This window comes from Micropterus dolomieu, linkage group LG15 (genome assembly GCF_021292245.1).
Source record: "Micropterus dolomieu isolate WLL.071019.BEF.003 ecotype Adirondacks linkage group LG15, ASM2129224v1, whole genome shotgun sequence".
Classification (NCBI taxonomy): Eukaryota; Metazoa; Chordata; class Actinopteri; order Centrarchiformes; family Centrarchidae; genus Micropterus; species Micropterus dolomieu.
Genome location: NC_060164.1, coordinates 10,743,196 through 10,764,933, shown reverse-complemented (window position 1 = coordinate 10,764,933; position 21,738 = coordinate 10,743,196). Strand labels below are relative to the sequence as shown.

Here is a 21,738-nt window from a genome sequence, read left to right as displayed (position 1 = left end):
ATTATGGAATGTTGATGATGCTACACAGTCACACACTTCTACCTTGCTATGCATTGTCTTGAGGTAGGCATGGGGATCGTGAAAATGTGAATATAATTGACATCAAAGACACCCAGAAAAAGAATGGTTTTAATTATGTACACTACAGACTTCTTTGTCTGAAAGGGACCTCCTTTCAAGTTCAGGCTCAACAGCATCACCAGACAAAAGCCTCCAGTTGGTGTTTTTATCTTGGCTGATGGTTGAACATCAGCAGCTCTGGAACAGCAAACTGAAAGTAACAGAAGACAAGAAAAGAAAGTGTGCATGCGGAGATAGACAGCCACAGAGGGGCAGACAGAATGAGTCAGGGTACTTAGAGAGTTGACTGGCTGATGTTAGACTACATTGAGTGGCAGGTGACTGACGCACCGCTGAGACGCTGCTGGTCACGTCCACCATGCACACTGGCCTGTAAATTGGCTGTCTTCTGCTAACCATTTGGCTCATCAAACCACTCGCTCATGACCAGACCTGGTGCAGAATACTTATCTCCCTCTCTACTCCAGAGAAGAGAAATAGGAGAAGTGAGTGTCACACAACTTACAGCTGGGGCAGACGCACACTTGACTCTGCAGTTGTTTATTACATGGAAAGCACAGTTTTTATAGGTGTGCATATAAAAACAAAAGTATGTCAACCCATCTTCTCAAATTCCTCAATAGTATTTCACGTTGGTAGAGTTATATGTTGTGGCACTAAAGCCAATATTTGAAAATAACAACCAGTCAGAAGGACATTTTCTGTGCTCACTTATGCGAAACTCCACTTTTGTGCCTGTTCAGCATTTGCTTGTTGGCCTGTTTGGCTAGAGGATTGCCCTTTGACCTCTTTGATTGAAATCTAGCTGGATTAAAACAACAACCAGCTGTGTGAAGAAGCCAAATCCTTCACTAGCTAATATGGTCTGCTCTGAGGCAATTATTTTCTGACAAAAATTGGAATTTCAAGCTTATTTACGTAATCACGCTTAGTGGATGAATATGTTGGATGTATAGTCCATTCACCAAAGAGATTTGCAATATTAACTTATATTAATAGACCAGTTGAGAATCTTATAATATTATTTGATATGTTTCAGGCTTAATAACATATCTATGCTGTATTTAATCATTTCTAATAACCAAGTACATTGGCCAAATTGGATATTGACTTTGTGTAAAGCTACTTTATACAGTCAATTTATAATAAATATCATATCAATACAAATGTTTACATTATATCTTCATAAATCCATCTCTAACACCAGGATTGCACTCAAGTGGTAACACTGTTATGTTGCAGCAAATGAGCAAAAACAGTTAACATATGCATAATCAAGGCAAATGTCAAAAAGACCCCAAGCATGTCACACTGTTATCACGGTGTGATGCGTCTGCACAGGAATGACAGCAGGAACAGGTTCTCTCATTGGGGGGGGGGGTCCTGTTGGAATGTAACACATCCCACGCAGTCACATGTGTCATCTCTACATGCGCTCGTGTTTCTCCTCTGTGCTTAAGTCGTTCACCTTATAAAATGGTGTTGCGTAAATATCCTGTAATTGGGATGAAGAAAATGTCTGATGCTGATGAGGTGGCTGGTTGCTGATAGAAATCAGCTGAGTCAAATGGAAGCAAAATAATACAGAAGTACATGAGAGATGTTGTACTTGTTGTACCTTTTTGCTGTTATGAATACAGCTTATTTAGTCATGCATGTCTTATGACATGTGACAAGTCTTGTAATTGCAGTATTGTAGTTAATGCAGGACAGGACATTAGTATTGTTGAGAACCAAATAAAAAAATAATATACAAATCTGAATCTCCCTCGATCTCTGATAAATGTGTCAGTTTGGCTTGGCTCTGCACTGCTCCACATGTGCGCTTCCATTCTAGCTAATGAGTTGACAGGAATTAGGGCATAGTACATGAGGGAGGTGGAGTGGGCATTGGATACAGATCGTTTCACTTCAGCAAGACCATTACTTATTCAGAGAATGTACTTGGACTCAAAAATATATAAAAATATAATCCATTCTGACCTCATCAGAAAACAGAAGCAGAAAGCATGTTACAAAGGTCTCTGCCACTTTGACCCCCTCTCCTCCCTCCTAACACTCGAGCTTCTTCTGGCTTCTCGGCTGCTCTGTCCAACTCTCTCGCTTTCCGGCTGTCTCTACTCCATGTATGAGACTGGCATCGGGCGAGAGTGTGAGTGGGAGCAGTGGTATGGAGGATGGGCCCTGGTGTGCTGCCAGCTGTTTTGATGGCTCCAGATTGCCTCTGCGCTGGTAGGATGAAGCAGGCACCAGCAGGCCGAGGAGCTGTCAAAAGAATTACCCCAGCTCTCACTTATCCATGCATGGTGTACCACCCGGTGGCAAAATACAGCTACTGCATATGGCGGAGGAGGAGGACAACAACGAGTGGAAGGAACAGGAGGTGGAGCTTCGGAAGAGAACCATGGAGCTATTCGCCCTATTTTGAGAGATTTTAATTAAGCAGACAAAGCAATTTTCCCCCTTGCATCCCAAATGTCTTCCCCTTCATTGTTCCTCCAGTTGCTAATTAGCCCAAATATTAGTCTTGCAGTGTGAGGCTAAGGCATCCTCCCAGATGGTGTAGTAGGTGCGTTGCAGCACATGCACGTAATCCCTAATGAGGTGTGACATGCTGGATTCCAACACTGACAGCACCTGCATTATTTCACATGAACAGTGGTTGGAGATGGAGGTTTACTTACACGTACCTGCGACGAATAAAGATAAATGCTGATCAATGTGTAGATCATTACGCAAGTATGCTCACTGTACACCACATATACTAGACACACACACACACACACACACACACACACACACACACACACACATGACTTGCTGAAGTATGCACAATAGCAGAACTCTGTGCTTTTTTCTGCTTTCACCTGCTTGCCAGCAGGAATTTTATGAGCTTAAAATCTTATTTATTTTGTTGTTAAATACATTTGTCCTAAACTATAGGTCATTATTTTGGAATATGTCATTAACTGGAAGCATGAATCCATAATATTAGAATATATGATGTGATATATAAATGCCATTATCTTCAATAGGTGTTCGGATATCATGCTCCAAAACATAGTCCTCAATTGCAATATTCACAACCTTAGAATAGAAACACTAATTAGTATTAAATTACGGTAGTTTAACTATAAAGAAAATGGTTCTTTTAGCACATGTATTGCTTTTCAGAGCATACAGCCATTTGCCATTGGCCCGAAGCTAAAGCCAAGAGGTGCAGAATGTTATTGCGTAATTGTGAAATGCCCTAAAAGGGGAGTATGGCTGAGTTGTAGCATTAAAGCACATTTTAACCATGCCCTTTGACAGCACACTGCGTGTTAGTCACCATTCACCACACTTGAATATAGTCACAAATTAGAGGGAACTGGTCGTCTCGCACCCTTAAGCATTGTACACAGATGTGTAGAAAATTGGTTGAAACACATGAAAAATATGACTCGTGCTGTGAGAAGATTTTTCTGGGGATATAAGCACATGTTACGGAATAGAGATCTGGCTAAGAGTGACATACACTCAAATTTGTGTTAGTGAACGGACCTGAAGGAAACATTCAATGAGCCTCACAGTCTTTGTCAAAGCACTATGTTTAAGTATTATGGCTTTTGATGTCTGTTTTCTACAGCTTTGTATAATAGGTCTTGTTGAGAGACCTTACCACGGCAAAGACCAAAGACTGAAGATTAACTCATAAATCATTAAACTAAGTGGTAATTCTCCTTTAATAGTCTCAATGGGCTGAAAAACCTAATTCGCATATACTAAATCTTTACCATCTTGGCTGTTGCTTGTATTCTTGACAGCTCTCTCTGAAGTTGCAGATTCCAGCACTCTGAGCGGACACACTGATCCATTTTCTGTCTTTGCTCTCATTTTGTAGCCCCTAATGAAATTGCCGTATGGTCACAGAGAAGCAGATGTGAATTTTGCCCACAATGATGATGTTTCTTTCTATATAGAGAGAGAATATTTTCCCTGTCACTGGAAATCCACTCAGTAGGCAGGTTGTTTTCACACTTTTAATAGCCAGTGAGTCTGTTTCTTGGATTGTGTATACTAAGATACTCAAAGAGGGCTGCGGTGAAGAAGACATGAGCAGCTTTGAATTATTTATGATATCTCTGAGCCATAAAAACATTTTCCAAAAGCCTTTGGCAGGTGTTTTTTCCGGCAAATTTTGAATTGGATTGGGCCTGGTGCCCTTATACTCTAGGACATCACAATCCTGTGATATGCAGCTGACAGCTCTCCCTTCCTGCAGAGCCTCTTCTCCTTGGGGGAGATTGGAGGAAGAACTATGTGTCTCTCTGCCAGTACTCGCCCTTGTTAGTAGCACAGCCTTATTTGTTAGTTATCTGAAAGTGCCCCCCATCACTTCTTGTTTTTTCGTGAAAATCAGAAAACAATGTTGTGTTGTGCTTTACAAGACAGAAAATGAATGCTTGGTTAAGTTTGGTATGCTCCATCTCCCCTGTGACAGCCTCATGTTGGGTTGGCACATACAGAAGCTCCAGCTTCAGTATTCTCAATTTATTTTGATATTAAACACAGGAGTGCCATTATAAATGTCTTGGCTTCCAGGATTGGATTTTTGGCAGGTGCTCACTTTGCATTAGGTAATGATTCCCTCACATGTCATTCTCAATATTTTCACATCTATTTGGACCTTTTTTATTTATGGCATTTTGGACAACCTCTTATATGAATCTCAGCAAAGGTGACATCTTGAATGAAATGCAATATTTACTCCCCTTGTGATTTAATTTGATCCATCTTTTCAGTCTGAAAAAAATCAAGCTTAGGCATAGGAATAAATTATTCTTTGGTATCACCAGATGTTGCAAAGGGTACTTCCCATCATTACTTTTCCTCTTACCTTGATTTTTAGTAGGCGTGTTTTAATAATAATAATAATAATAATAATCATAATCAAAATCAATTGACCAGACTTCATGCTGTTTGTTATATACAGTTGGTGATTAACATAACAGTGGTGACACAATGCTATACTTTTTTAAGAAGATATTTTTATCATTATCAGCGCATATACTGTCAGATTTGTTTAGTTTCCTTTTTACCGTAGTAAATATAAAATGCATCCTATTTCAGACTGAGGCATTTTAAAGGGGTAGGGTTTATGCTGGAGCAGGAATTCTATACAGTTCAGCACTCAGATCTATCACTCACTGTTTGGCAGTAATGATTTTCACATCCCATCTTCCCAGCGTAAACATACACCTGAGCAACAGACACTTATTGTTTATTTGTTTACAGCATTAAGCATAGTTACATACAAAAAAAAGTGCTGCTACTAGAAAATAGTCTCACTGGGTTTAAGTGCTAGCTAATATTACATATTTCAAGTATTAGGGGCTTGAACAGTTGCTCTGTTTTTCCTGGCATCTGCTAACAGTTTCTAAATGCAGCTCTTTGCTTTAGCTGCCTGGCAGGAAGCAGACAGTTTAGCAGTGAGAACTCGTTTGTCACACGCCCCTGTCATCTGCAGCATACCCCAGGAGGGCGTGGAGAAATTGGATTTGGGTGAGGAATGTGACGGAGTCATCCCAGGGGATGGATGCGACATTGGCTCTGTGTGACTCGGAAGTGGTGATGAGGTGGTGTGTGTACATCGTCACCCTATCGCCCCCACCGCTCCCCATCTCCTGTCCCCCCCAACTCGGGTTCTATCTGTCTCAGCACTGCAGCTGCAGTAATGGCTTTCTTATTGGGTTATGGTTTAGTTACACTACCGGAAATGCTGTTACAACCCCTTGCCAGCGTTAAACAATCTCCCCTGCATTTCTCCAGACGGCCGCCTAATGCTTTGAGTAAATGCAGTCACCCTGAGCAGAAGCTCAATATTCAAGGTCCACAGACTATTACGATACTGTCACCGTTTGTGTTATTTTCCTCAGTCAATATCAATTTGTCCTTTTGTAGTTTGTCACTATTATATTGCAGTTACAAAAATTGTGAATGCAAGGCTGCCACTTGTTCTCCAGTAAAACATGAACTCTGTTAGTTTGTATTGATAGAGTTACCTTTATTTCATTTTTTGTGGGGGTTCACTGCTGACCCAGTGTGTATCTGCTTCCATACTCTGTGTTGTCAGTGATGGAGGCCACCACCTAAACTGGCACAGAGAAGACAGGACTCAGACTTTGCGGGGAGTTTGGGTAGCTGTCAGCTGTAGTACACAGTGTAAAGTGATGCAAGACCTGACTCGTCTTTACTCACTGCTTTTGGGTGACGAATATGCCTACATTCCATTTAGGAGTAACTTACTCGTGAGTTTTGTATTGACCCATTGATTTTGTATTGTATTTGTAATTCTTGATACCTAATTGTTGGATTCACCAGCATTGAGAGTGACTGTGTGTGTCCGCTGTCAGTGAGACGCAGTAGTCTAGCCTAACAAACCTGAAAAGCACATGTCTGAGAAACACATCCAGAGATAATCCTGGGAGACTGTAGCCGTCCCCGTGTTTCTCAGCTTCATGTTTTAATCATTCCTCTATGAACGGACTGGATGCTTGGTGACAAGTTAGTGCAGGCTGGTAGGCTTGCTCACAGCATAGCTTGAATTGCAGCAATAGCATCTGAGTGCATTTGTCTAACAGACATGCAATAATTGGCTTTCTCACTCTGTGTTTGGTGACCTCCACATACATATTCACTCTTTAATATCTCCTCCCTAGTGGGTTTCTTCCATCAAGATTGAAAGTCACAATGCTAAATTGTATCCACAAAAAGGATATCATTTGAAGCTGAATTGACAGGCCTGGCCATTGGTTTACTGTAAAACTGCTACCCTCCAATTTACAGATCACTCATCTTGATCTCCTCCTTATTCTCTCCGCAGAGGCAACCGTCCTCAGCTATGACGGCAGTAAGTTTATGAAGGTCCAGCTGCCAGTGGTGATGCACACAGAAGCCGAGGATGTGTCCCTGCGCTTCCGTTCCCAGCGAGCCTATGGCATCCTAATAGCCACCACATCCCGGGAGTCTGCTGACACCCTGCGTCTAGAGCTGGAGAGCGGCCGGGTCCGCCTGACTGTCAATTTAGGTAGTGCCTTGGACATAACACCGACTGCAGCAGCAAAGTCACGTGTTGTATACACACTCTCACTCTATCTTTCTCTTTCTCACACACACACACACACACACATATAAACACACACACACACACACACACACACACACACACATACACACATACTGATGCCATGTACATTTTTTCAATAGAAGGGAGAAGGTGTAAAGGCTTTCAATGGCAAGAGTCTGCGGCTCTCCGCTCACTGCCAGTTGAGCACACAGCTGCTGTTGCCCAGCAGGGAATGCTCGCTGCCCACTCCATCAGCTTACCTCAAATCAACATCCTTACATGTGTAAGGCAATTGCCCTTCCAGCGCACACACTGTGGTACTCTTTCCTGGTGCTGTTTCCTTTTAAATACATTCGGTTGGCATTCATATGAGGAAGCAAATAATTCTTCTGAAGATGAGTACGTTTATAATATCACTCCTCTCAGCTAGTGGTTACCTAATATGATGCAGCCCTTAGTTGTGAGTTGTGGAAATTGTTTTAAGCATTTCACCTATGCACTTACTACTACTAACTGTGTCCTAAATGAGTACAGGAAAAGCATAAAGCAAATTGAGGACACAACGAAGGACAGTGTGTGTACGTGTGCTTATTTGTTCAGGAAAGAACCCAATGATGCCTGTAAAAAAAAGGTTGATATTTCTCAAACAGAGCAATGCCGCACAAATGATAGCCATCTATTTCTCCTTTCCACTGGCTAAACAGAAATGGGCTCCCTAAGCGGAGCCGTTTAGCGGTGCATACAAAGCAGACAGTCTGTGTCTGCTGTCAACAATGAGGAAGCGTGTGTCCCACCACGGATGACAACAGCGCCACACACTTACAGGGCTGACAAGTCCGATCATTGCGACTAGAAAAAGATGCCCTCTGATGAAAAACAACAGGTCACTGTGTTTTGTTTTCTTTTGAATTATCTTTGACACATTTTAGAGTTTTGGTAAGTTTGTCCCCAGCCATCAGCCCTTGAAACCCCTCCCCAATCCCCTTCAAAAAAAGCAGAGCATTCCCTGTAAGGGTGGGCTGGTGTTGGTCTCTGGCTGTTTGCGACCACTTTTCTGCTGTGGTTGACAACACGCGACAGGCAGGGCCAAACGGGAAGGCGGGGAGGGAGTTCGATCTGGGTCACCTTTCTCAGAGCACGGCATGAGCTAAGCCTTAGGAAACAGAGAGGGGAAAAAAGACACAGAAATAGTGGCGGGATATATGACATTGGTGCGTGCTAGAAGATTGGTTAGTTATTGTATTGCTGTTGTGGAAGGATCAAGACAATCATTAAAACTAAATAATAGTAATGCTGCTTTTACTAGTCTTCTATAGTGGGAAGTTTTCAGATATTATAATTTAAGTTGAAGAAGCATTATCACAATTTAAAATAATCCATTATTGCAAGTCCTTCACTCAAAATCTTACTTATTATGTAGAATGGCTTCAGCATGTTACCATATACTGTATATATATAAAATGCTGATTGAGGTGAGAGCAAATTTTACCAATTTTAGAATGACCATATGTAAACAGCTAATCTGAAAACCAACAACTATGTACATAGTAGCATAAAATTGAAATACTCAAGTAAAGTAGGTTAGTAAAAGTACAAGTATATCAAGATTTACTTCAATACAGAACATTAGTAAACATAGTGTACTTACTCCAATTAATTTTAAACTGCTAGTCCTACTTATAGCACCACCACAAATTGTAGACTTACTAATGCAATCGTTGCATCATTCATTTATTGTAACATTGTGTTTAGTGAGTGTGACAACATATAGAGGTGCAAAATAACCATGGCAAAAATGTTGATGTGTCATCATGCATGGGTAGATAGTTAGACTGACAGGTCGAGAGAATGGAGAGAATGAAAATAGCTTCCTGCTGGCCCTGTCTGACCCTGACCAAAATCTGATGCTCTCACACTGTGTACAAGATCACATGTTAAAAAATTAAAAGGGCAATTTGTTTGGCTACATGGAACAACAAATCAATACAAACATTGTTTTATAACTAAACCACTTAAGACTTTCTTTTCTAAATTGCTGGATCATGTATTCCTGTAAACCATGTTGTGCTCCTCTGACATGATCACACTGCAGTGCTTTTACCAGCTCGCTGCAGCTCGGGGCCATGGGTGAGAGCATCAGAGGACGGACAGCGTCCGTGTGTGTGTCCCCAGAGGGGTGGACTGTATGCTTTAATGATGTCTGCAGCTGTAACGTTGAAAGATGAATTTATATCTCATCTATTCTTCCCCATCTAGATTGTATCAGGATTAACTGTACCTCCAGTAAGTTACTGTTCACCTTTCTTCTTCTCTTACTCTTATTGTTTCTGGACATGATTTAGCCTCTAGAAGTACTTCTCTACAGCAGCTTTTTTATATATATATATATATATATATATATATCTGACTTGCACTTTGCACTGAGATAAATATTACATACATTTTATCATACCAATTCAAAGAGCTACGGGTACATAAGAAATGCTTAGTGATGTTGTCTGTGTCAACTGTCCAGGAGAATATTGAGCAGTGGGGAGGAGATGGAAGGAGGCTTAAATTAATGACAAACCCAAATTTGGCAGTTAGCTGTGATTCTACACTTTGAGTTGTTTCTAATTAACAAACCTTTTCACTCATGAATTCAGGCTGATATAAAACGCATGCTTTGGAAGTGCAGGTATTTTGAACATGCATGATTTCCCTATTTATTTGTTCTTTTGTTTTTTGGGGGGGGTTTCCTTTCTACTTCGGCATGAAATGCCGGTTGTAAATTGATGAGGCTATTCACGGCACAGAGGAAATACAGAGTGTGATTTTATTATTCTCATTAACCTGCCTTACAGAGCAGAAAGAAAGGGAGAAAGAGGGAGGGAGAAAGAATATATTTTGTGGTGGATACACGTGTGTGTGTGTGTGTGTGTGTGTGTGTGTTTCAACAAAGAGGTTACATTGCAATATTTTGGGAGCTAAATATCCCTGATATTTATTATTCAGGAACAGTGATGAATTAATAATTACTTCTCTGAAGTCATAATACGTGAGCCTTCTTCCTGTTTAATGATCCTATAGTGACCGACACACTCTCTGTATCAGTAAATACCAACAGAAATTAGACGGTTTGAGCTGTATAATGGACTGCCAGTGTCACATACTGTCTATAAGGACAAACTGTTCTCTCTGCAGATACTTGGGGTTGGATCTCTTTGTGTGTAAAATGTTACAGTATTTGAAGGTCATTGTCTGATGAGAAGCGGAGACTTATATAGCAAACGCCTCCACACAGAATCACATGATGTGACCTCTAGACATGCTTCTGTGAGCCAGCCCTTTTTAACACCTTTCTAAATGCTAAATAGCATTGTTCATGCATCTTGGATTGCATCCCTTGTTTGTGTGTGCAAATAAGCTCTAATTCCCCCTTCCGATGCTTTAAAAGGTCATTCTTGGTTTATGAGGTTAGTGTGGAAGCATCCGTGCATATATTGACACCAGTGGTTGTTATACTAGTATTTTCCACACATTTGGTTTTATTTCTATATTTACTTATTCATTTTTCTTGACTAATATTTTCCAGTTACATTTAATTGCATGCATCGTTTTACTAAAATAGCTGGGGGCAAGATATGTTTGAACTGCTGGATTAAGTGCTGGTTGAAGGTAAAGAGCTCTAAGTTTCACAAAACGTGCGATCTTTGAGATATACAGTATATACAATAGTTGCTTTAGTCAGTAGAATCAAATTGCATAGCGTAAAGCAGTGTGTGTTAGGCTGGATGATTTCATGTTAAGAATGCAAAATGAAAAAATGACATACAGCACTAGTCTGTTTTTGCATTTAAGTAACTTTATGCTGGCTAACTAAATTCTGTTTGTATACATTTTCTCAGTGTAGTCCCTTTATTTTTATTATTCTCTATAAAAAGTATACTCTTAAATGACACTGTGCCATAATTTGTTTTATAGATATAAAACGATCAGTAAATGGACTGTACTTGTATAGCGCCTTTCTAGTCTTCTGACCACTCAAAGAGCTTTACACTCATTATCACCTTCACTCATTCATACACTGATGCCATCAGGGCCAGTTTGGGGTTCAGTATCTTGACCAAGGACACTTTGACATGCAGACTGGAGGAGCACCGACGTTCTGATTAGTGGATGATCCGCTCTACCTTCTGAGCCACAGCCTCTTCTTTATAAAAATAAAGAAAAATACTAATAAGATTCTTTCTACCCAAGCTATAATTCAAAGTGAAAATATTTTGATTCTATCAATATTTAATATACTAAAGGGAAAGCTAATGTATAAGTAAAATGGCAGCTCTTTCTTTAAAAGTCCCAGACCTTTTTGTGTCATAAAAAATGTTTAATTGGAGTTCTTGAAAGAACTGTGTTAAGCCAGTGCATTTCCACTTATGAAGATTTAGTGTTTAATTCATTTTTCTAGGTTGTTATTTTTCTCTGTGTTATTTTAGTCCCCTTTTTTTCCCTGTGTTAATTAATGTGTCTTGTCAGGCGCTGCAGCTCTGGTCAGCTTGGTGGATGAAGCATTTCAGCACCGACTCAAAGAACACATCACTGTCAATTAGGGACCTAGGCTCCCTGGGGCTGCCCAGAGCTGTCTGAAGAAAACACTGCCACTTCGACTTAAACACTGTTAACAGCCACTGACTGACAACAAACTAAAAATATGAACTAAAAATATCTTGCGACAGATTGGCTTTTTTTTTGTCTGCCATTCTGGTCTTCTATTATTCATTACCTTAAACTGCAGGATAATCACAATTTACAGTGTAAGCCAGGAAGCAGTGATGAGGGCATCTTTAGGTGATTACTCTCCCCATGACCTTGTTGGGCAACATCTCAAGGCTGTTGCTTTCTCATAATTGATCTTTTCCACGCATTAATCTTTGGTTTTTGACCTATTTATTGTGAAAGAGCAGCAGGAGATTCTTTTACATGGCTATTATGGCTGCGTGCATGCTAGAAGATGAGAGGGCAATTCAAAGGGAGAATGCATACAGGGTAACATATATACTGCCTACTTATCAGCCAAAGACATACATTTGATTGCCATTATTACTGAGCACTTACAATGTATGTTTGTTTGGTTTTTCTTTTGCATTTTTTTGCTACATTGTCCTTGTTGCACAATCTAGTGTGTTTTGTGGTTAGATGTAAACATGTGATCCAGACATAATATAACGTTTCATTTCAACCTCTTTATTAAACACATTCACGGTATTTCTGTGCATAGCTAAATGTGCAAATCCTGCTAGTGTATACATTCAGAACAGTAATCAAAATGGACACCGTCTACCCAATTACAATGCATTAGGATTGAGATTTCAGTCTGGCAATACCTGAAACAAATATAAAGGAAACCCTTCCTATCCTCTCACAACTAAGTATCCCCCCAACCTTCTGCTGTAATACAGTTTAATGGTGCTCAGCTTTATGCTGGGAAAGGTAAATGAGGCTTTCCTAAGCTTTGGCAACAAATTAAGCAATCTGTTAAGCATACTGCTTGGTTCTGTCTGTTATTTAGGGGTGTAGATGAGTCAACCTGAAGTAAAAAGAAAAATATCCCCCCTTGTGACAGCATAAAGCGAGATCTGGTAAGGCACTGTAAGAAAATTATGGGGTTGTAGAGTGAAGATGGACTTCTTGTTTTGCTGTTCTAGAAAAGCAAGATGCTTGGAATTTGTTAATATTTTTTTTTTGGACCCTGTAACAAATCTTATAAGGGAAGACTGAAATAAGATACACATATGGGATAAGAAACATAAAACAACCTTCCCTGCTCTCCTAAAAAAAGTTAGGTTCCCCTCCCTTCAGCAGAAATAAAAAAGAATAGTGCAGAAATTAAGGAGCAATAATTACGATGTTCTTTGGTTGCACTGAATTAGTTTCATAAAGAGGCTAACACATTGGCTCTGCGGTCATTGTAACAAACATTAACTACTTAAATTAAAAGCTAGGGAGAAAAAAACCCATTGATATCCCCAAAAGTTACAACATGCTGAGGGACTTTCCTGGCAACCCAGAATGTAGTTAATATGACATCATTATGCAGTTATTGCTAAAAAAAACAAACAAAAACAACACTCTAATGTCAGTAATGTGATGGCCGTTAGATCGAGCCTGTTCAAAACAACCCAGCATTTTCAGCATTGAGCAGTCTCAGTTTGTAGAACAAATAAACGCAAATGCAAATGGCCAAGAAACAGCAGATTAGTGTTGATTGTCATCATTTGTTGTTTTGACACTATTAAACCTCTGCTCGCTCAAACATTTTCACAGTGGTTCAGTTAGCGAGACACTGACTGGACATGCAGGTTGCATAGCGTGGTAGCCTGCTAAGCTTTCCTTGCTCCCGCTTTGATGTCTGTGTTGATGGTAATCCAGCAGTAGTGGCCTGCTGCTTGGTCAGCGAGAACTTCTCCCCCCCCCCCACCTGGGTGAGTCACAGTGTCAGGGCAGGCAGCACCAGTGTCCGGCCTGTCATCTAGCCAGCCAGAGCTGATTGACTGGATAATCACATCTTCTCATGCTGCCCCGTGCCACACTTCTCCACTGTTCCCCTGGGCCTGAAGTCAATGAGGCAGGGAGAGATCACTGTAGATCCATCACTGCAGATAGATCACCATCAGTGAGGGCACAGGAGGGGACTGGGCTCGGCAGACAGTGGACTGAAGGCCCTTAATGTCTGGGCAGCAGCTGTTGGTTTGGACCATAGACTGCACTACAGGCGTAAACCCAGGCCCTACAGTAGTGAATGTTGTGCAGGAATGTGCTTCTTAATACGATTGACCTCTTTTCCCCTTCCCTTTCTTTCCTCCTTGGAGAGCAACAAGGACAGGATGATGGAAGGCAAAGATCAAGCATGCTTTCAAGTCCAACTCCATCCCTTTATTTCATATCTCTCCTCCTTAATCCCTCGCCAGTCGTCTGGTTTCAATCCTGCCCCGGTGTTTAGTGCTTACAAAGCAGAACTGTGCCTCTGAGATTGAGTGTGTCCCAGTACTTTGCCACTCTCAGATTTGCATACACATTGCATCGGGGCTTTGAAGATTGCAGAAAAGGAGGAAATAAATAGGCATAAATGGGTGCAGGGGAATGAACCTGGCACCCATCTGAAAAGCTCCCCATAGTGGGCAAGGTATCCAAAGCCTGGGGATTTTAATACTGTCACTGTGGCACGTCCTCATTGGTCCTGTTTGGTCATGTGCCCAGCAGGAAAACATCAGAGCTGTATAGCAAAGACGGAGGCTGCAAGAAAACATAATGTGCTGCCCCAATTGGACTAATGTTGGAATTTCTAAATGCAATAGCACATTTTGGAGAGATGTCCCACCCACCCCCTTTCTGCTCGTGAGATCATAGAGATGTGGTGCAGTCGCTCCGATTTATGTGTGATTCTAAATTTGATCATCTCTCTTAGCACCGTGAATCTATGTGGCATCTCCATCAATATGAAAATGCTGGTTTCAGGATTCAGTGAATGAATGACTCAGAGATCTGGAGTATTGTTATTAGTTATTCAGCTGAATGGTCGTTTGGAATTATTTATGGATTTAATGAAAGTGCATCAGACTTAATAGAATATGTGCGGTTTCTATAGTCCAACTGAAAATACAAGCTACCTGCTGTTATTTCCAAAACACCAGATTTATTTTCAGGGGCGCTTATAAAAATCACATTCTGTATTTCCTGGATTTCCAGGGACAATGGCCTATCTGTTTTGCTTTTAAGGGGTTCTTTTGACCACCAATCACATCGCTTCCATTACGCAAGTATTTCTTTCCATATTGCTATTTTATTTCATGTGGTTGAGAAATCAAATACTGGGTTGCGCTGTCGTAGGTAAACAAGATGGAGAGTGATGCTCTATTGTTAAGTGCCTTGCTCCGTCGTAGGTAGTTATTTGCTGCCCCCAAGTGGCGTAATAGGACTGAAAAAAGTCTCACCAGAATGAGAGAGCAGCTGTAATGAAAAGTCTAAGTATCCCATGTTTATTTAGACACTATACATTTACAGCAAAACAGTTAATGTAAATATTGTTGGTAATAATAATGTGACATCCTGATTCCTGCCTCCCTCCTCTTGGTTTGAAAATGGTGTTCAGTGAGAATCCAGAAATGTGATGCCCTATCTAATGGTGCGAACTGTACAGCAAATGCAAGTCAGAATGATGTGTTTTTATGGTCCATTAACGATGTTTATCTTAATATTTTCTGCCTCTGTCAAACTACTTGACTTGTCCGATCTGTCCTCCTTTCCATCTCCCAGCCTTTGTGTGATGTATGTGGTGTGGATGCATGCATGTGTGTTAACCACTGTTTGGACTGTCCTGCAGGCAAAGGTCCAGAGACTATTTTTGCGGGTCAGAATGTGAACGATAATGAGTGGCACACAGTTCGTGTGTTCAGGAGGGGCAAGAGTTTGAAACTGACCGTAGATGATCTGCTGCCCGTGGAAGGTACTTCTCCTCCTGTGTTCCTCTGTCAGAATCGTGTTTTTTTTTGTTTTTTTTTCTGTGAACTGAAATTATCTGTAACAGTTTCTAGGTAAGACACAAGCTCTATTGCAGAATGAAAGACAACTTCAAGTGTATTATTCTGTAAGACACTGTACTGTTGCAGGTTAGATGCTTTGCTCATCTAGAGAGAACCTTTATTCATTAGTTTTTTTATTCAAGTTCTCACATCCCTTTTGGACAACAAGTTGCTGTTTGAAATTCATCAGACAAGGTTGAAAATGTCCTCTAACAGAATGATTTTGGCTAAATGTCTAAAGATGGCTACAAAATTCTAATTAAGGCACAATGTGTGCTGAATTTTGTCATTATGGGACAATGGTACCTGTTAAAGAAAATGGTACTGCTGCTTTTGGACTAACTGTGGGGCCACGTTTGCCTTAAGAGGACGAAGAAAATGTCTGCATCTAACATTAAAGTTCTTTAGTAGTCATTATTTAGAGGCTGCAAAGCTTTGCGCTTTAATTGTCATATATCCCCAATAACCTCCTCTCCCCATCTTCCCCTCTGCTGATGCGAAGGTCAAATGGCAGGAGACCACACCCAACTGGAGTTCCATAACATTGAGACGGGCATTATAACAGAGAAGCGCTTCATGTCCATGGTGCCGTCCAACTTCATTGGCCACCTCCAGAGCCTCTCCTTCAATGGCATGGCCTACATAGACCTCTGTAAAAACGGTGACATTGATTACTGTGAGCTCAATGCCATGATTGGCTTCAAGAACATCATTGCTGACCCTGTCACCTTCAAGTCGCGCTCCAGCTATGTGACCCTCACTACTCTGCAGGCCTACTACTCCATGCACCTTTTCTTTCAGTTCAAAACCACCTCCTCCGATGGCCTCATCCTGTATAACAGCGGGGATGGAAATGACTTCATTGTGGTGGAGCTGGTCAAAGGGTAAGTGTACAGCCAAAATATGAATGCAGGAACATTGACCGACTGTTCTCTCATTTATTTACAGTAGATCTAGTCACATTTTAGACCTTAAAGTGGTAACCTGTAAGATATTTTGTTCCTTTTTATAGCTGTTTTGACGCCATTGTATGTGCAGGAGTCATTGTTGTGGTGTGTCGCTGTGCCTTGCCCTAAGATAAATTGTCAAACAAAAATGTTGCCAGTACTCTGACGTTTGATTTGGTGTTGGTGGCTCTCTACACAGCTACAAAGTGTTTCCCTTTACATACACATTACTTGATTTGTAGGGCAGAACTACCTGCCGCCAGGTGTAAAAGCTGGCAAAGCTTTATACTGTGTTGAATTAGTTTTATATTAGTGTAGCAAGATGTTTATTTATGTAAGAGTCTCCATATAAAGGGATTATGATTTTAATAATGCAGCTCTTCATACAATATGACAGTTTGCAAATAGAATACAATTCTGACAGCTTTTAATGCCATTACCATGGGAATTCAAATTCTTTTCTTATCACCCCTTTGCCAGAATATTTACTGAAATAGCTGTCGGCTATTACTGTTCTTTTTAATCTTCATGAAGGCACAACAAATACCCAACATAAAAGGGAATCAACTACTGCTGAAATGCAGCTATAGAATGACCTTCTTTTAAGTAATGCCTGAAGTAAAGGTATTATTCAATGTGCTAAACATTAAAGTCATACATTTTAATTTTCATGAGCATGCAAATCATAAATTGCCTGTAAACCAAAGAATTTAAGACCAATTTGTTCAGCACAGCCCAGAACCTTTTGTAAACTCTGCAACCTGCCAATTATTTAGCTCCTTTTCAGACAGCTGTACTTTCTGATACTCTCATATCTCCATATTTGAACGCACAGGCACAAAGCAACACCACACATTCACATGCTCTCGCTCCAGTTTTCAGAGTTTTTTTAATGACTTGACTTTATTATTCTTGTTATAAATTAATGCATGTGGTCTGTTGAGGACTTGATGACAAATATGTGGGTAAAAAGTACCCTGTAAACTACATGCATTTTTGGGGATTTTTACACCTTTAATACTACTTGGAAAACTATGACCTGGATGACTGAAAAGCTTTGCAGACCCCTGGCTGCAATACTATCTAAGTCTCTTTAATAATGCCATGCTTTCGTGTCCTTCCATTCCTGTCCATGGTTGCATCCACCCATGTTGGTAAATATCCGGTTCCAGTTACCTGCACTATGTGTCCGACCTGGGAAATGGAGCCCACTTGATCAAAGGCAACTCAAACAAGCCCCTGAACGACAACCACTGGCACAATGTCATAATCTCCAGGGACACCAACAACCTCCACACTGTCAAGATTGATACCAAGGTCACCACGCAGACAACCACAGGAGCCAAAAACCTGGACCTGAAGGGTGCGTAGCTATAGCGAATTGATCTAGTTTTTCTAGATTTCATTAAATTGGGACAGCAGTGGCCTAGAGGTCAGAGAAGCAGGTTTGTGAATTAAAAGAAAGAAAAACAATGTCTGGCCCTTACGCATTACCACCACTGAGATACCCTTAAGCAAATAACTCAGCCCACATTTGTTCAGTAGCCAACCTTAACGGTGTGCGTTTGGAGCAACGACTTCATACAAAAGACCACATGTGCTTGCAGACCAGATAAACAAGATAAAATCATTTCTAACTGGTAGGTTATTGGAATAGATAGTTTTCTACCTTGAAGAATGTTGTAATTATTGTTATTAAAAATAGTTAATGAAACAGTACAAAGCAGATGACAAATATCTGACTTGGACATGAAAAAGAACAATATTGATATTATGTTATTGTACAATAAAATGTAATTTGACGCAATTAAAACATGTTTGACAATAATTAACCTCCTGCACTCCTTAATTTGAATACAATACTTTATCAAACAACTGTTATCATTAATTAAGGGTCTTTAGAAAATTCATTGCAAGCCCAATTACAATGCTGTGCTTTCAATTTTAAAATGCTTCTTCATTGATTGTAGCAAGCATGATATGATAAGCATGTTTTCTTTCCACTAGAGGTCAGTATTGTCATTTTTTTCATTTCTGCACAGGTAACCTTTATATTGGTGGGGTGGCTAAGGAGATGTACAAGGAGCTGCCCAAACTGGTGCATGCCAAGGAAGGTTTTCAAGGTTGCCTGGCATCCATGGATCTGAACGGGCGGCTCCCGGACTTGATGTCAGATGCTCTGGACTGTGTGGGGCAGATAGAGAGAGGATGTGAAGGTGGGTAGTCTCTCAGCCCAAAAAGGACACTTAAACTCTGTATGTTGCTTTCAAACTTTGTTTCCTCCGCTCAGTTAACAACATGTCCTAATTAAAGCTCAGGTTTGAATTGTATAGGTATTATTATTGATCCATTTAAATCTGATTTCACTGATCAAATCAGAAAAGCTTTCTTTTAATTCTCTTAATTACTCTGGCTTCCCTTCATTATCACAAAACTATCCTAAAGGGTCATTGCGACACTATGCAGTGCTGTGTTGCTGCTCGGTCTCGTTTATGTCTGACAAGGACACATGTACACTGTGAGTCACCCACGCTGCCAACCTGTGACACATAATTTAACATCCATAAAGTGTGTTAGTATTCTGTTAGAATGCATCAAGCTCTGACACTCCACCACAGGCAATCATTTCTGTTGCACTTAGCCATAATCTGATTATTCTCTCTGCCATATTTGTCCTGCCAGTGTTATTTCCCATTTTATCCCCATTTTGTTTTGCTCTGTGCATGCTTGCTGGATCTGAGAGTTTGCCAGAAGCAGTCCTTTTGAATTATGTATGAAGCCTTTGTTGCATGCATGAATATCATTTGCCCAGTCTAATGTGTGCACCACATTCAGAGACAATATTTGATTTATTTTTCAACTTCACTCACTTAGTTTAATTTCACAATTCATCTGCTCTTTTTCAATTGAGTACACAACATCCGATCTTTTCATGTCCCAGCATTAAAAATATAATCAAATTCAGCGCCCTGTTTGGGTCCGTCAAACTTGCTGTTTTCATTTTGTGCCGCACAGTATCAATGGTCGCTCTCAATAGAAAATGGCTTCTATGATAACACGTTTATTGAATTGTGTTAAAGGAGTCAGAAGGTAACATATAGCTGCTGATAGTATTTGACTACAGCAGGGACCATTTCAGAATATGCATGAGAGAAAATATGCACTTTCCCATTACTTTAAATTTTACTGAACATATCAGACACAGCATATCCACTTCCCATAATAATAACTTAACAATTGCATGATTATACTTCACATTGCTGATGCCATTTTGAGGTTAGTTGCTGTTACAGTTTGGCTAGCCTCCATCATACAATACAATTTTTCCCTCTGGCTCTTTCTGAGGACAGACGTCCGCCTCAATCCCGCTCTGTCTCCACTCCTTCAACAGTCTGTGTTTCTGTTACTCCGTCTCTGACATCTTGGTGCTTTACTACTAACAGCTGCTATACTTTGCCTTTTCCTTTCCTATTATTTTGCTGACAAAAGTTGCATTGATGAAAGCTGACTTGCAAGGTAGATAGCTTTGTCTGTTTGATACAGAGTCTGATACCCCTTCCCTTTGCATCTGCAATGCCCCTGCCCCCCACCTCTCCACAGTCTACCTCCACACTTTCCACATCTCCCCAAGCAAGATGACTGCCTAGTTTGAATTCACCCACCAGCCATATGAAATGGGATTCAGTCCCATAGGAATACAAGTATCATTGCCATCTTGTATTAAAGTCTATGGGGCTGACATTTTGATTTGTACTCACATATTGTATGTTGTTTTTATTGGACATAGTATTGGTTTTTGCTGTGTTTTGTTTCTTCTTTTTTTTGATCACATACTGTACATCTAAGGGATACTTTTGCATGACTTAATAGGATTAATATTCTTAGTAGCAGTGTTTTTTCCTGCATGAATAGTGTATTAAAAAAATGAGGTTTTAACACAAACTTCAGTCATTTTTATGTTTTATATGAAATTTAATCATTGTTGTTATAAGTCCCGTGTTTACTATTGTCATGATGCTGATATAGTCTCACTCTATTACCACTAAGTAGGAACTATATCGAACAGCAGCCTTTAAAGATTCAACAGTTAAAAGTCAGTTCAGATGCATTTTGATAAAAAAATAGGAATATAACTACATTAGAGAATTTGTAATTAACATAAATATTAAATGAGCTAATTCAATTATCCTCTACCTAATGTTTACATGTAAATCAGACAATTCAATAAATGGGCTCTACTTAAAATGTAAATAAAACTAAATCTTAATTATTTTAAATTCATTATTAATTAGACCTATTTATATTATTTATTTATCTAAGTATGCCATTACAAATCTCCAGGTCAAGTGAAATGAGGCCCCATTACATATGTGGCAGATTATAATATTCAAAACAAGATTCTGTAAGCAGTAGAATTATTAGTACATCATGTAGTTATATGCGTATATGTATTCAAAATTATTTCACAAACATTCGTAATCATGAAGTAAACTTGTACAACAGTTTATGTTTCAGCCTTGAGTGGGCTACATCAAAAGCTTATTAAGCTGTTGCCATAGCTACTATGAGGCTGAGAAGCAGCTACTGTGGCTACACTTTAATCAGAAAAAAGGACAATATATAAGGACGAGGTTGTAATGTATGTCTGTATTCAACAGCTGAGAAATTCTTTTTAAATTAAATACACAATAGAATAAATATGGACTTCATCAATGTAATGATAATGACTAACTATCAAAAAAGGTAGATGGGTTCCAAATGGGTAATCATGGCTGTAAAGTGGAGTGCTACATGCATGCATGCAGTTGTATGTGTGTCATTGTTCAAATTATGAGATGCTCATGTGTCATAAATGTAGTACAAGTATCCAGATAATAATCAATAATACAGGTGGCCAGACTTGTGAAAGGATAAATTGTCCAAAACCAAAATGTTTCCATATCTCAAAAAATTTTGAAATAAAAAATAATAAAAACATTCATCCATACTAACCTTTGCCATTCCACTTACATTTTTCCATTAACTTAACTACCTCAGCATCAAC

General features: G+C 39.9%; 1 protein-coding gene across 1 annotated transcript in view; it reads left to right on the top strand.

The window, feature by feature from the left end:
• LOC123983974 (neurexin-1a-like) overlaps positions 1–21,738 on the top strand; it is a 286,657-nt gene that overhangs the window by 137,749 nt on the left and 127,170 nt on the right. Inside the window, exons 10-15 of the mRNA XM_046070492.1 lie at positions 6,947–7,150; positions 9,446–9,472; positions 15,549–15,671; positions 16,250–16,631; positions 17,867–18,057; positions 18,737–18,910. Of these exons, the coding sequence (XP_045926448.1) occupies positions 6,947–7,150; positions 9,446–9,472; positions 15,549–15,671; positions 16,250–16,631; positions 17,867–18,057; positions 18,737–18,910 (1,101 nt within the window). The remainder of the gene's footprint in view (positions 1–6,946; positions 7,151–9,445; positions 9,473–15,548; positions 15,672–16,249; positions 16,632–17,866; positions 18,058–18,736; positions 18,911–21,738) is intronic.